General features: G+C 36.9%; 1 protein-coding gene across 1 annotated transcript in view; it reads right to left on the reverse strand.

Moving 5' to 3' along the window:
* LRP1B (LDL receptor related protein 1B) overlaps positions 1–16,491 on the reverse strand; it is a 572,531-nt gene that overhangs the window by 228,329 nt on the left and 327,711 nt on the right. Inside the window, exons 24-27 of the mRNA XM_026088976.1 lie at positions 14,232–14,429; positions 12,570–12,774; positions 6,994–7,158; positions 5,559–5,803 (exon numbers count right to left, since the gene is read on the reverse strand). Coding sequence (XP_025944761.1) covers positions 5,559–5,803; positions 6,994–7,158; positions 12,570–12,774; positions 14,232–14,429 — 813 coding nt within the window. The remainder of the gene's footprint in view (positions 1–5,558; positions 5,804–6,993; positions 7,159–12,569; positions 12,775–14,231; positions 14,430–16,491) is intronic.

Raw genomic sequence — 16,491 nt, forward strand, 5'->3', positions numbered from 1 at the left:
TTTCAACAAATTCCCTAGATGATTCTTTTGTAAAGAAACTAAGCCAGGACGGAGAAAAGGAAGGTCCCATCATAGATTAATAACTTAATAAAAGACAGGAAGCAAAGGGTAAGAACAAATGTCTAGTTTTCAAAATAAAGCGATTCTCTGTGGCAGGGTATGCACCATTCAGGGTTTTCAAATATCTAAAAAAAGGTGACAAAAGACTAAATGAAATCCAACTATGAAAAGTTGTACAAGAGTTAATGACAAAATGACTGAGAAATAAAACAACAGATAAAATACAATAAATGTACAATAACATAATAGTGAAAGAAACTGTACAAGTTACACGCACAGTGACGAGCACTTGAACTAGCGTCTGTACCATGACGAGATCTACAGTTTAACTACATGTGGTATAATAATCTTAACATCCTATTTGCTTTTTTACTGTTGTTGATTATCCAGCTGAGTTTTCATTCATCTGTTATACCTCCAAGATCCTTCTCTGAGGCAAAAGAATTTGTATTTAGGAAATGAAAGCCCAATACCTCCCCCATTACAAGAGCTATGACATGCTGAACAGAAATATCACGTAGCAGGGTGAAAACAAACAAGAAGAGCTGCTCTCACGCAGGGCATAGTTACACTGCAGAACCGCCTGTCCAAAAAGCTGCAGACATCCAGACCTTATCTAAGTTCTAAAATCAATTAGAAAAGTTCATGTAAGAAAAATCTGTCTCAAATGAAGACATTATTTTAGGTTCAAAAGCTGAGGCACGGATTACTGGGAGCTTACAAGGTGTACTGCAGGAGTGTGGCTCTATCCTTCTTCAGCTCCCCACTGGCCTGTGGGTGTTGCACCTCCACCGTTGTCAAAGACAGGCTGCTCAGTCAGACTAACTCAGGAAAGACTCTTATTTTGTTATGATTCCTAATGAACACGTCTCAGTGTCCTCTTTTGTATCTTCAGCAGCAAACATTATAAAAATGGAACTTACACAAGGAGTAAAGGAGTCCAGTTTAACGTACTGAAAGTTAATTACATGTATTTTGCATATTTTGTAACACACAACCAATCTTGTTGGTGGTTTTTAAGTAAAAACGATGTACACAAATAGCTTATGATTAAATCTCAAACTAATAAAATTTAAAAAAATTCCCCTCAAAATAAAATAACCAAAACTTTGCTCATGTGCATCTTAAGCCACCTTTCTGTAAAAGGTTATTTAGTTTAACAGCTGGCAATACAGGCCTCAACAGAATACCATAACAAAATCACTTCTTGATTCCGACAAATACCAGCTGAAAACTTTTCTACGGCTCATACCTTGCCTTGAGGCCAGCATCTCTCTGACTGTGGAATACTGGCTGGCACATCTTCCTAGGCTGCGGTCTGTCTATAAAAACAGAGCATCTCCCAAAGAGTTGTGTGGCCCCACTCCAAACTGAAACAGTTCATGATAGCTATTTTTGCTAACAGTAAGAAATAGCTAATAAGAAACTCTTCCACTACTGTGGACCGTAATTCCTCAAATCCCAAAGTAGCAGAAATGACGAACTACAAAAAATAGCAAAAATTGTTACTTAAAACGGGTGCACAGGGATGCACATTTATTCCACCCATATTTTAAGATACCTGGGCATACACACTCCTTAGTCCTGTAGTTGCACAACTTTGTTAGCACAGTGCGTAGGATAGTAAATTCTAGTAAGAGGCATATTTCAAAGAGTAATGAAACCCAAGGAAATTGATATTCACCAGAAAACTTGGTTACATTCTTGTTTAATATAAGTACATTATTATTTTTAAATAAAACCAGGAGATGTATGCTGTATCCTGACAGCATTTGTCACAACATCTTGCAAGCTAGATTAAGATCACTCACCTCAAATCCCTACCCATAGTTGTCATCATGCCTAGTTTCAGGAACTTAAAATCAGTTGTATTCATGGTGCTCTTTTTTTCAATATATACTATCAGAGAGCTTTGCATTCTTCAAAGCTTCTCCCTACTAGTCTGTAGGGAGAACTTTACTTGCTGGTAGGCATTTACATCAGAGCTACATCTATATTCTCCTATGTGTAACTAGCGCAGAACTATGTTCTAGGACATTTACAAAGCCATACGAAATTGTTAGGATGTTTTTAAACAAAGACTGCCCAGGACTCACTAACATGGAAGTCTGAATAACTTACTGTACATTACAAACCCTGGGCCAAAAGAAAATCAGAACATCATTTCTTAATATTAAAGAACAAGTATAATGTATCAGAAAATCTTAACTACATGATATGAATTTTAAATTAGTTTCTACTACCATCAACATTTCAGGGAAATGAATTGAAATTTATGTAGAGGCCATGGAATGTTCTGAGACTACCTGGTGGTCCCCCTCTGGTGCTATTTTTTTTTCACTTTCCTATATTTACATACAAATTAAGTCATTGTTCTTTGTATATTTTGCAATAGAAACACACATTAAATTGCCTTTCCAGCATTATTGCTTTCCAGGGCAATCTCAAAAGCTTCTACAGATATGGCCTAGCTGTGTCCTATAACAACAAAACTTAGTTTACTCATAGATAGTGCACCTAGTGGTATATCTTGCATCTCAAAATGTTAAGTTGAACAAACCTGCAAACACTAGAAAAACATGGGGAAAAATGTATATATACACGTAAACATGTATATATGTATATATGCATATATTTTAAGTATATATTCACAAATTAGGCATGCATTATTATAGATACATCTATAAATATGCTTTATTCACATTCTCGATAACCTGCATCCTTAAACACACTTGCACTAAACAATCTACACAAAGTCAAAGGCAGCTGATGGAGAATTGGAGACAGTGAAGTTACTGGGGAAGAATGAACAACTTATGGAAAATAGGAGACAGTAAGACTACTGCAGGAGAGTATTTGCTGGAGTAAACTTACACATATGTATAACCAATAAGAGGGCAGCTCACACAACTAGTATTAGCATTCACAGCTCATTTTGTTTTGGAGGATCTCTTTTGCTGTTTACAAATAATCCACAAGTTATAGATTTAAAAATACAGAAAAGCCTACACAGGCTAAATTCTTCCCTCTGACAGCTGATACAACCAATAAATCATTTGCTAGTGCTCCATCTCTGCTAAGGAAAGCTATATTTAAGAGTTAGACCATCTTGAGAAAGCTGAGATTCTAGCTGAGGATCAGAGGTTCTGAACTCTCTGTCCCCTTTTTGATCAATATTCTAACACATCTGTTTTCAGGAACAGGTTTTGTACATTACCAGCAATAGCATAATAATGTCTTCCTGTCCTATACTTGGTTTTGTATCTTTAAATTAAAATTTAAACACATTTTTATGCATGTAGCTGTAGTTGTAACTAAAAAATCCACTTTATTGACCATTAGTAACATTTTGCCATTTCATCTGGGGGTCCACTGAGAGAATGACCTCCAAGTATCCATCTGACAAAATAAATGAAGACATTCACTCAAAAATGTACTCTTCTGCTCCGTATCCTATCATATACCTTCATTACTACTTCAACTACTATCTTACCCTTATTATTTCACATTGAATAAATGCAAATTCAAATTTCCAAAGCCCCCTAATAAATGATTATGTAATAATAACCACTTTCCAACTATTTCCATTAAAATTTGTAATTCCCAAGTCATGGACTTTGAAGGGCTCAGTATTAAAAAGATCAGAGAAAGAGGTAATATAAAGCCCAATGAAATGTGTGTTTTAAATGATCATTTAAGTGGTGGCAATTATTAGCAACAAGAAGGATATTGCCAGTTGTCAGTACTGTACTAAGCATCTTGGATTGATCTATCCTCAACTGGACAGTGCTTGGGGAAGAAAGGTGGTATGAGGGAAGGCAAGAAGCCACATTTAGATCGGTAGCAAAGAACACTAACAATAAACAGGTAGGTATCAGATGGAAATCACAGCAAAATGTGCTAAATCCCTCTGTATTTAATTTGGTTTTAATTACTGCTTATGTTATAGGCAACGTGCTTAGATAGAGTCTATATATCGCAGTAATCAAAGTTGGAAAATTTATAGCTGAAAATTTCACATCATCATAACTTTACCTGTTTGTGTTTATAAGCCTCACAATCCTTACAGAAATAAAATATACAGTTGTAATGTAGAAAAATACTAAATGGGTTACTAATGGGCTACTCTCTGATTTCTTTCTTAGTCCTGATGAGCAGTTGTTCACATGTATGAACACTGAAGTCAGTAATTTAAATTTCTTGACTAAATGTTCACCATCTGAATGAGAGGTTTACCATCCAGTGATAAAATCATTTGAAGCTTCAGCTGAAATTAAAAGGAAATCATTACTCCTTTTGCCTATATAAAATAAGAGAAAGCCATCGCAAATCTGTCTCAAGGAGCTAAGTTTTAGCAGGTTCTTGCATATTTCATTGAGAATTAAACAGAGTATTTCATTAAATCAGACAGCTAAAATTCAATAGTTATTATGTGTTTGGTGATCTTCAACTACTAGAATTTAAAATAGAACAGTATCAGTCTTGAAACTGAAAACTGACCACATTTCATCTATCTAATTTTAAAGCCTATGCACATACCAGCTTTCTATAATTGTGTATCAGTTTTCTGGTGTTATACAAGTATTGCTAAAGAAGTGGAATGGAAATATATACACATCAGCAGGTAAGTTTTGTACAGATAATGTTTGGAAATTAAAATTACAAAATAATGTATCAAGAAATAATTAGAGAATTTCCTATTACTTTTTAAATAATGTATATTCTGTGAACTTCCTTTCAGTTTGGATAGTTATCTACACCAAAAATAAGTTTTTATGTTTCTTGAAGTTTTCGACTCGGAACTCATGCCTCCTGCAGGTTGAATCTACCCTCCTATGCAAAACATACTATGTTAATTTGAAATTGCAAGTTGTAAATGTTACTGTAAGGTAAGAGCTGTTAAGTGAATGGGATATGCTTTTGAAAAGCTTTAATTTATAGATAAAACCCTACTTAGGCTGTTTAGGTAGAGCAGCAGTCTGTACTGGTAGAATCTAAATTACATAGTCCTAACAGAAAAAAACAAAGAAGACTGAGAAGGAAATAAAGACAGAGAACAGAATTAGCAAATTAAGACAATTATAATACAGAATGAACATTTATTCTAATAAAAATTGTATACATGGCTCATTACACAGAAAAAATGATCTTACTCTAGGAAGAAGTATGAGAAAGACAGCTAACAGCTTTTGGCAGACTAGTTATTTCAAATAAATAAAATTAAGGTGGAAGTCTTTTAAATACATGTGGTTCTGTAATATATTTATTACAGAACAAGAATAAGACTTGAAATGGACAATATTCACAGACACCGACCCCATGAAACTGCTAGTTCAAAAAACCTGTAATACCACCCAAGGAACACTAGTGTTGAATACAGCACTTAATTAAGAATTGTTAGTTCAAGACAAATTTACACACAAATACTTGCATATAAAAAGAATATTTTTTTCACCTCAGCAAAATAATAAATAACTATTCTATAAATAGATAATTACCTTGTGGTTGACGACTTGGATGATATATCTGAAGATCAAATGGCTGAGCACTTGTTTTTTGTATTACACTGACATTTTGGCCAGTCCACTTATTAGCTTTTGCCAGTGTATTGGTCCGCCAATCAGTCCAATATACTTCACTCCCATATAAAGAAACAGCAAATGGGTGAGAAAGATATTCATGACCTCGTATGATCTCTATCATGCCTGTTCCATCATATAATGCAGAATAAATAGCATCCGATCTACAAGAGAAAACCAAACTTGCAATTACATACAAATTTAAAAAAAATCTACACAATCATTATGACACTGGTGCGAAATGTCATATATTCTGATACTTACATACTGGTAAGGCCAAAGAATGTTTACAGAGCAATCATTAACTTCAGAGCTGACAGAGTACACATTATTAATTTCTTAACTAGTGATAAGAATTTCTGTTTTGCTTGTATACTGTTTTTAAAATTCCATGTAGTGGAAATAAGCAGCAAAACCAATTTCCATTCACATGAACTTAGAGAAAAGGTACTGCATAGCTTGGGTCTTCCATGGGTAAGTGCCAAGGTGCAGCAAGGGCTGGATGTTCCCTAAAGGATGAGGAGTCAGGAGCCTGCAGGATAACATGGCCAGCAAGGCAGGGGCCTTACCAGCCACGGCCCCATCCTACCGCAGCCACACAGGGCGAGCAGGGCAGGCTGGGGTTGGCAGCCAGGTTCAACCAAGAGTCCAGATCACTAGAAAGTTTGTGGTGATGAGGCAGGTCTGAGGTCAAGCCAGGAAATCAATCTGCAGGTCAGGGTCTGGATCAGGTCCAGTGACAGTAACTAAGGTCCAACACAGCCTAGTGATCACCAGGCAGGTCCAAACTGATGAGGAAAGCCTGAGGGAAGGCTGAGAAGTCAGGGTCTGGACCAACAGGATCCATGGCTAAACAGGGGCAGGGCTGTGGTGGTGCTGGAGACCAGTGCTGCTACTGGAGTCCCTGCAGGCTGAAGGCCTCAGGCTGAGCTGAAAGGGTCCTGGTCCAAGGTCCTGGGCCCTTGGGCAAGGCGTGTGGCTGGAGGCCTCAGGTGAGGCTGGTCAGGGCCATTAATGCCTACTGGTGCCCTCAGGGCCCTGACAGTATGATCATTAATTGGTTCAATGACTCTTCTTCTCTCAAGAACTTAAGCAAGATTTCTCATACAGTTTCTTCTGGATTTTAACAAAATTTAGCGTTCACCCACTGAATGCATCAAAGGTACTCCCAGTAGTAAACGGCTATACGTCAAAGACTGCAAAGAACACAGAACTGAACCAGGAAGACATATATAATGGTAATACAGTTAAAGAAATACACATAATGTATATTCCATTTGCAATGTAGTTCACATTTTTATATGTAAGAATAAGTAGTTATGAACATGTAACAAGGATATCGTTATCTCCTTACCTGGCATCTGTCCACACTATTCTTTTTTCAAAGTGATCCACTGTAAGGCCGTTAGGCCAGGCTCCAGTATCCATATCTTTATATATAATCTTTCTTTCTGCTCCACTCATGGAAGCAGATTCAATGCGAGGAAAATTTGCATCCCAGTCTGTCCAAAATAGAATTCTGGTGAGAGGAAAAGGAAAGGAAAACAAATATAAGAACATCTTAAAGCTTCCAAAATTTTTAAGGGGCTCAAAAAGACTAAAGCTGGAAAAAGGTTCATATATTTAAGTGTCTTAATAAGGAATATACATAGATGAATTTGGGCAACTATACAAATTCCCTAAAGTTATAGGGTAACATGGAGAGAATGTTTCATTATTAATGTTTCATCAATTTTAGAGCAATCATGAAACTGAAAAGACACCTCTCTTTCAAAGTCTAGAAGAGTTCTCTTTTTCATGTCCATTAATACTAGTGACAGCTTCTCTTGTCTTCCTTCTACAATTTGATACCCAGCTCATCAAAAAATGATTCTGAGAGCCTTTGAAAGCAATCCACAGATGAGGAGGATGGGGAGGGAAGAAAGGGAAGAAAGGTGATGTGAGGTAGCAAGGATATAGGAATATGATAAAATAGAGATTTCCATCTATTATTAAAACTGTTCCAAATGAGGACCCCTGGATTTTGGCATGTCACTGTGGGATTTTAAACAGATTGGTCTTGCTAAGAAAACTGGAAAAGGTATTGTATGGTAGGTATGTACTATAACTAAAGCAGTTTCACGTTAAATAGTAGAAGCAGTTTCACCAAAGGACAAAAATACATACTATTTTTAACTTACTAAGTTTTCCAAGATGCACACAATTTTTACACCTCTTAAAGGAACAGAATACATTTGATACGATAACTTTGAAGTAGTTTTAAGTAAAAACTAACTGCAGAGACATTGGCCTATAACAAAGCTTTTGACAAATAAGGATTTTGGACAATTTCAGTCCTTAACACATTCTCACAAAGCCTTTCCACTTAGTGCCTGTGAAAAGTAGTACGCAGTGTTTTTAAATAACCGCTCAAGCAAAGGTATTAATTCTTTGACAATTTACCCACACACTTTTTCAATACCCCCAAACGTATAAAGTGGGTATTTACATCATCTACATTAACCTTCAATTCAGGTTCTCTGAATCAACTTAGCAGAGGCTCCAAGCTCCTCCCATGGACTGGACAAGCAACTGAATGGCACCCAGATTCGATGACAAACACAAAGCACTTTGTGTAAGCACAAAGGTGCGGGGGGCGAGGGGGAAGGCAAAACCAACAGATTTTCCAGCATACAGCTTCCATTTCTGCACACAATAAAATTTTAAGTAAGTAAATTTATTCTCTGAAATTAAAATAATATAAAAAAAATCTCAGCTAGACTACTTGCATCAATCGAATTGAAAATAAAATTGAAATGAGGAATTGTTAAAGACTACCTCAAGGAATGCTGCAAAGAACCACTTTATTTCTTAGAATTCAGTAATTGTTATAAACAATTCTTATATAAATTGAGAAAACTGGATACATATATTGCCAAGTATAACACATGTATTTTTTTTTTTTTTACAACAATGGAATGGTAAAATATACAATAATTGACAAAATTTCACTAAATGCTTCCCTAATTATTTTCAAATCACAGCTTCATTAACACTATGCTTCCAGCAAGTGAATAATGTCATTATCTTCAACAGCATTTACTGTTCAGAAAGCCTAAGCAACTTCAATGTTCTTTTCTAGCCTTACAAATTCATGAAAGATCATATATGGAACTTTATTGTCTACAAGTGAATAATAGTAACAATAGAATAGGAATTGGAGGTTCAGACTATTTGTACAATTAAGAGAGACATTTTCGAAAGAGTTTAGGCTGAAAACAGAGAAAGATATAAACAGTACTAAAACAAAGCTGTGTACCTTCTATTACCAGGGCCTTTTGTGCCACCATAAGTACAGGGGGGATTCCCTTCATCCATACACTAAAATCTTGGAAACTTTAAATGATTAGTTCGTATTATGTTATGAACTCATTTTTATCTTGCCATGGAGCAACTTTGGACACAGACTGATCAACTATAAGCAGACCAATAAGCTGCTGGCAAACACAGCAATGATGTATCCAAAGGAATCTTACAAGAAGCCTTTGCAACGTGTTGAGTTAAGAATATCTATAGTCATTAGATTTCAGTGATTTCATATATAGGACAATGAGATCAAAAAAAGACTATTAAACTCTAGATTGAGTTTTATTTAAATATAGCTTAGTTCATGATTTTTTTGCAGGTGACTGGGGTAAACAAGGTACGTACCCATGTTAGCACTATTTGCGAGTGCCTGATTGTGACCCACTTTTGTATGAATATACTTAATTCAAAATGGATCTTAAAATAATAGTTATAAATGCCATATTAATGAAAGATTTTAGAGTCCCTTTCTGAAATTCCATTAATGGCATATAAAGCTATCCACAATATTAACTTAACTCTTGATAGCTTTAATTGGTTGATATATGTAACAGTTACATGAAAAAAACATTGATTTTTTAGGAAGATCAAGTCTTTAGGAAGACTAGATCTAGATATACAAAAAAAGAGAGCTGAGCATTTATCACTCGTACTAACTGTTAGACTATGTGATAAAAAGCTTCTCTCCACACAGAGAAAGAAGCACTGAGGAACAGCACCAAGCTGGGGTAACCGAAATAATACCCTGAACTGGCTACTTCCAGGGCCATCACAGGAGAGCGATGAGCCCACTACGGCTCGTCTCCGCAGACACAAGGAACTCAGGGCGCAGAACACAGCGCCCCTCACCCAGCAAGATAAATCCCGATAACCTGAACACAGCCCCGGCCCCGGCCCCTCCCAGGGCTGTCCAAGGCCAGCCATCGGCCCCGTGGGCCAGGGGACACCCAGCACCGTGATCAGCTCTCCAGAGAGCCTCGGGGTATGGGACACATTGTGGGATGCAAGGGAAGAGCACCCTGGGATTGCACAGGACTTATTAGGGGATGTCTCGGGGTGCAACCAAAAGGTGGGGAAAGGGAGAGATCAAGGAGATCTGGGGAGGAACGAGAGTGGGGAAATCGAGAGATCAGGGGATAAAAGTGCAGTCTGTCCTGAGCTCCTATTAACCCCTATTCCTAGCTATTTTGCTTGGTGAGGGGCTCTCTATTTTGTGTGCATGGATGGGTATGGAGGTCTACATGCCAGTAACTGCAGTCAGACAACAGGTTAAAGCTAGGCTCGTGATTGGGGTGCCAGCAACTGGAGCGAGTGAGGGTCTCAGTGCCAGCAACTGGAGTGGGGACCATGAGACATAGGGCCTGTGTGTCTGTGGTGCTGGCAACTGGAGCAAGTGAGGGAATGTGTGTCAGTGTGTGACTAGCAGGGAATATGAAGCCAAACTAGCCAGCAAGTAGGTCAAGCAGCTTGGGAGCCAGGTATGTGCACGTGTCTTTGGGAGTGAGGCACCTGGAGCAGCTGGCTACTGGAGGGACCAGGGGTCCAGGCCAACTGCTGGAGACACCGTGGGGTTTGGGGGTTGGCTGAGAGACCTGTTTGCACATCTGTGTCTCTGTGTGGAAGGCAACTGAGGAGAGCAAGGATCCAGGGCCAGCTATTGGCCTGACTGTCTAAGCCAAGCTACTGGAGAGACCCACCTTGTTTGCATGTATGTACTTCCCACTAACAGGACTTCATCCTCAGCCAGAGAGGAAGACAGAGTAAGGTCGCTGGTGCTGTTTGTGTTTGTGCAAGTGCTGAGCGTTCCTGTGTGCGCTGATCTGCGTGGCCAGTTGTGTATATATGTACATACACTGTATATGTTTGTTTGTTTGTGTGTGTGGCTACTGGCACGACATGCTCTGTCTCACCCCTGGTGGACCTGGAGGCAAGGAGCTGGGCAGTCTCCCCTCCCTTGGGTTACCAGATTCTCTAACACAAACCTCTACTTTGAATCATCTTTGTCTGTATATTCACGTTTCTTTGTGAAAATATTGAAGAGCTGCTTCCACCTGTGTTCAGAGATTTTATTCTTTTCCCTCTTGTAACAAAACATAGCATACAGTTGCTTTTAACTTTTAAAAAGGCAGATTAAGATTAAGCCTTCAGTTTCAGAAGAGTGGTGATTTGATTTGGGTTTTTTTTTCACCCGTTTAATCTGAACAATTTATCATCCAGTTCTTCTGCCAACAGGATGTCCCTTTCTAAAGATCTCTGTAGATAAGCTATGTACTCTGTAAATAAGCTGTCTAGCATCTGACTTGAGAGGCTAGGGTCCTTACTTACTAAAACATGTTACTTCCTAATTCAGAATTTTACTTTTACTTGGAGTCTCTATCTACTTATATTTTTATGTCCACAGCAGTGAATACAAGTGATAGACCATATCAGATTTCTAAACAAAATTAAATTTTATGATTCTGCAAACTCTTCCAAATTTATCATATGATTTTTGGCCACTTTTAATTCGATTTCCTCTTTGAATGAAAAATAATTATGAAGAAAAGGGTCTAGCTGGTGATCATACGATTTTGGCTATGAGAATTCACCTACAGACAATATTGGTTTTCGTAACCAGTTTGCAATTACATGTAGCCTCAAAAACTGCTTTAAGTCTAAGGATATTAAACTTTCAGGAATAGTTGACTGTATTTCAGTATAGAACCAGAATTGACAACCGCTTGAACAATGAATTAAGGGTTCCACCAACAGTTTTACTTTCCTTCTACTACATGTTAATTAAGTCTATTGACTTAAATTAAATTATTGCCTGATTTTAATAATATTCTAACACAGTAAAGGCTGTTTTCCCATGAAGTGTAATCTTATCAGTCATCAAACATATAAATGAATTTCCAGATCCCATTTTAAAGTCTTAATTGTAACATTCTAACACTTATTATAAACAATTATGTAAGGCACTAGATAAAATACATATATTTATGGTAGTAGGCTGAATCTAATACACTTGGCTGCTTATTAATAATACTCCAATTCACATAATATTCCTCATTAATAGGTAGAAAAATTAACAACAGAAGTTGGCAAACACTATCTCCATTTTAAATACGGAAAAAGAAACACATAAAGTAGGAGTCATCTCACTAAAATTTTAGTCTTTTAGTTACGTCTAAGCTAGTCTTTTGTAGTCCCACCGAAATCAATCTCAAAATGAGATGAACTGCCTTGGCAATGTCTAAATATGTCCCTTAACCATACAGGAATGCTAGACCACTGGCTCCAACTAACCACCACATTATTAAAATTAAATGAAACAACCACAGAGCAGGAGAAGTTATTTGCCAACAGACAGACACCTGTATCTCCTGACTTACCCTCTCTTGCTGACTCACCTTGTCTTGCTCCTTTTCATTGGGGCAAAACAGATTACAATGGATGGCATTTGACTCAAAATATAAGCTCAAGAATTAATAAAGACACGTTAGATCCTGTAACTTACAGCAAAAAGGAACTTCAACAATCTCACATTTAATCTCCAACTTTAAAATACTTTGCAACATGAAAAAGAAACCTTTTTGTAATTACCCATATCTGGGATCCAGAGCAATAGCCCTTGGATGTTCCATAGCTCCTGCTATTAATGTCGTTCTCAAAGTGCCATCTAGTTTTGCTACTTCAATTTGGTCCAAATTGCTGTCTATCCAGTATATGTTTCCTGCAATCCAGTCTACAGTAAGGCCTTCAGGAGTGGCCAGGCCATGCTGTACTACCACCTCAATGGCGCTTACACCTTAAAAACAAAACAAACAAAAACTTAAAGGGTTAATACAGAGTCTGATATAGTGAACACAGACATATAAATCTATTTTACACTTTTGGAGAGAATTCGTGATTAATCTGATGGATGATACAGTATTTTGTTCCATGCAACATATTTTTTCTTTATAAACAAATACAGTTATGGTCACATATAAATAAATGAGTAATTTTATTCCACAGTGATAGAAATTTTTAGTTCTTGGATGGTTTAGTAACTAAAGCCCTGAAACTTTCAATAAAGGCCAGAGCTCACATGTGGAGTCACACTGGAGATGCACATACGCCCTCTCACGAGGGATCCCTTTTGCAGTATCGGTGAAGCACATGCTCATGCTCCATCTTCCAGTGGCAGAGTAAACAAAATTTGTGCAGCTCCATTTCAGTTCTTTCTCAACCAGAGTAAGAGAAAACTCAGAAAGGTTGTGATGAAGTGAGAAAGGCAGGGAGAATCAAAAGCGTGTTTGGATTACACATTTTGAAAAGCTCTACAGTAAATAACCTTACTTTGCTCCTTTGAATTCACATGTATAATTCATACCGTTACTGACTACAAACCCTTCCCTACCATAAACTTCCTCTGGAAGGTCTCAAAACTTTTCACATAAACAGCAACTACATAAGCATTTTGTTAGCCTTCAGGATTTCCAGGAAGACAGTGTGCTTTGTGGAGATGCAACTCAGTTCTAGACAGCTGCAGGACTGAGGGAATAATTTATTTTAAGAATGGCTCAGAAGCCACCTGGGTTCTGGTACAGTGTGACCACAACACGGTGTGATGACAATAGACTCCACCTTAGTGGCCTCATGCAAACACACCACAGCCATTAATAGAAAGGGGCAAGTCTTTCACTTTCTTTACATGCTGAGCAGTATGTAAAGTGTAGGGTATTTCTGCCCTGGTCTGGATATGCTTCTCTTTTTTAGCTCACGCAAACAGGAAAGTGCCTGAAGATATACTTCAGCAATATTTTATAGAAACACTTTTTTGTATATTGTGAGATTATACTAAATTATAGATCATAATTATGTTACCAGGGCAAAGATCAAGTCTTTTCAAATGCTATAAAATTATGAAGCAAAATCTTTCACCTACAGTGAGAACTGAAAATTTATCAGATACCTGGTAAATCCTTGTAGTTTTTTTTTTAAAAGGCGAAGCTAACTAAATTACAAAAAGGAAAAATTAGTATTTCTGTCATTGGAGTAGAAAGAAATACCAGCCCTCTGTGTTTGCCATTTTCTCCCTGCTACAGCATATTGCAAATGGCAATTTTTACAAAGTCTTCCTAGATGTACATTATACATCTTTTTAAAGGCCGAATGCCATGACAGATATTGTTTCTGTTAATGGCAGCTCAGTTACAATTTGTCAGGTCCAACATCCTGTAACTGCAGTTTTGACTAACAAATCTAAGATTGAATTCATACCTCCGGTATCAGAAAGTTTGCCTCTGTAAATTTTGTCCTCCACAACATCTGTCCAGTACAGTAAACTCTGATTGAAATGAAAATCAAGCGCTATTGTATTTCTCAAACCAGGAACTAAGAGGCTGTAGTCACGCTTGTGAAGATCAATTTTTCTGATCTCATGTCGAATAGAAAAAATTATGAAAGCCTCAAATGGATCTGGAAGCAAAAGATTATACATTTCAAAAGAATAATAAAGAAGAGATTGTTACATATTGATACAAATGACACATGGAATAAGAAAGACCTAATATATTTCATTGGAAGAAAAGGATTATTAAAACAATTCACTTCCTGATAAGAAGTCTTTCAAACATATTTTTACTCCAACGAACTTCTCACTTCTCCATTCTAGCATTATCTTTGATCACATATAGAGATAATAAACATTAAAATCATGAATATCATACTCAACTATTGAGCTATAATTTTATAGCTCAACCAAAAGGACTTCCACAAGTAGGATGTAAAAAGTCTGAAGCCACCAAAATTAAAATCCATTTTCACAAAAGCTTCAGAAAAATTAATCTGTTATATTATGCATTGTTCCAAAACCTAGTTAGTTCAAAACAATTTACTAAAACATACATAACATTTTTTTTTTTAATTGAAGTGGTTAAAAAACAACTCACCCCAAAATACTAAGCAAGGAAATGAACATTTTATACACTTACCGACACACCCCATCACCAAACCCATCTACTACTGAAGTTTATTTTCGTACCCTTGCTATATGATTAATGACAGATAATTTTTGCATATGTGCACGTCTGTGAGCTTATATAAAATCGTATTTATAAACACAGGTAAACACTCTCTCCATAGGTCACACATACTATAAATTGATTTTGTATTATAATTCTTACACATTCTACATTAGGAAAAGTTTTTCAAACAAATAGCTGTGTTAAAAAAATGGATCTCTGGAATGCAACATGAATGATACTGGAATAGAAATTTTTCTTCTCCCATCCAATAAAACCTCCATTTTATATAGAAAACAGCTTACTGGCAGTTTATGATAATAGACAATATTGCACTGTTCTCCTAAAATCATCAGGAATTCCACAAATTATCACACCACAAAAAGATGCTTATATGTATCATTTTTTAAAGATAAATTTAATGTTCTTTTCTTGCTGATCATTGCACAGATTCAATTATGTATGACGTGTTAAGTTAAAAAGGTACCTCAGCAGAGCAGTGTTTCTGGTCATGAAGTACCTGTTCATAAGCTGGCTTGGCCTTTCCAAATGATCCTCGTATTTGTCAGGGTAACAACTGAGTTTCTGCAAAGCCAATTTTTCAAAGCTCTGCACTGGTAGAACAACTTTATGAAGAACAGGATCACTGACATTAGTAGCTGTTTCACAAGAATCAGTTATCTGAACCTGAGGAACAGTTTAACGGCACCTCTCAATTTCTGATAAATTAGCAGCTATTATGTAGGAGATCAGAACCTACCTACGTACTGTTGTTTCGGCAACTTCAGTGCGTAAGAACACAGACCTGATGAACAACACCAGTAACTTCTTTTGTGCTTCTCGATAATGAACAACACAATTAAAAAAAGAATTGTAACAAATTTATGCTCTGTTGGATGAGATTTTTTCATTCCAGCAAGAAGGAGTCTAACTTAAGCTCCATAGTGTAAGGTGCAAATAGCAGAAGACTCATGAAGAGGATTAAAATTGAACATGATCTTGACAAATTTAAGATACAGTACTTCAAATGTAAGTCAATAATGAGAAATGGGTAAAAAAATAGCAATTTATATGGAACCGAGTGTAAACAAAGTAGCACCATTTTGTTTATTTGAACTTTTTCATTTGAAAGAGCAGGTCACACACTGCTTTTTTTCTTTTTCTTACCCTTCCCGTATCAATATGAAGAGATGTAAATTCACATCCTTGATTACTGTGGCTGGTATACAGTCAATGAACAGAAGTGAGACTACATAAAACAAAATGAGAATGAGTGATACTGTGACAAACAAGAGACAAGGCATCACCGATGAAAAATGTCTCCAGAAAAGGAGTTAAAAAGCAGACAGAAACCATTATGACATAATCCTTCCACTCTCTCCTCCTAAGCTTTCGTGAAGACTGTCTACAAGGCTGTACCCTGTTCTGAGCACGGCTGTAGACGAAGAACGTGAGTCACCTGGAGAACTGAGGAGGAAATCAACAAGCGTGATCAGAGGTCTAAAACTATGACCTGC

This window comes from Apteryx rowi, unplaced genomic scaffold (assembly GCF_003343035.1).
Source record: "Apteryx rowi isolate R43461 unplaced genomic scaffold, aptRow1 scaffold_8, whole genome shotgun sequence".
In the NCBI taxonomy this organism is placed as follows: domain Eukaryota; kingdom Metazoa; phylum Chordata; class Aves; order Apterygiformes; family Apterygidae; genus Apteryx; species Apteryx rowi.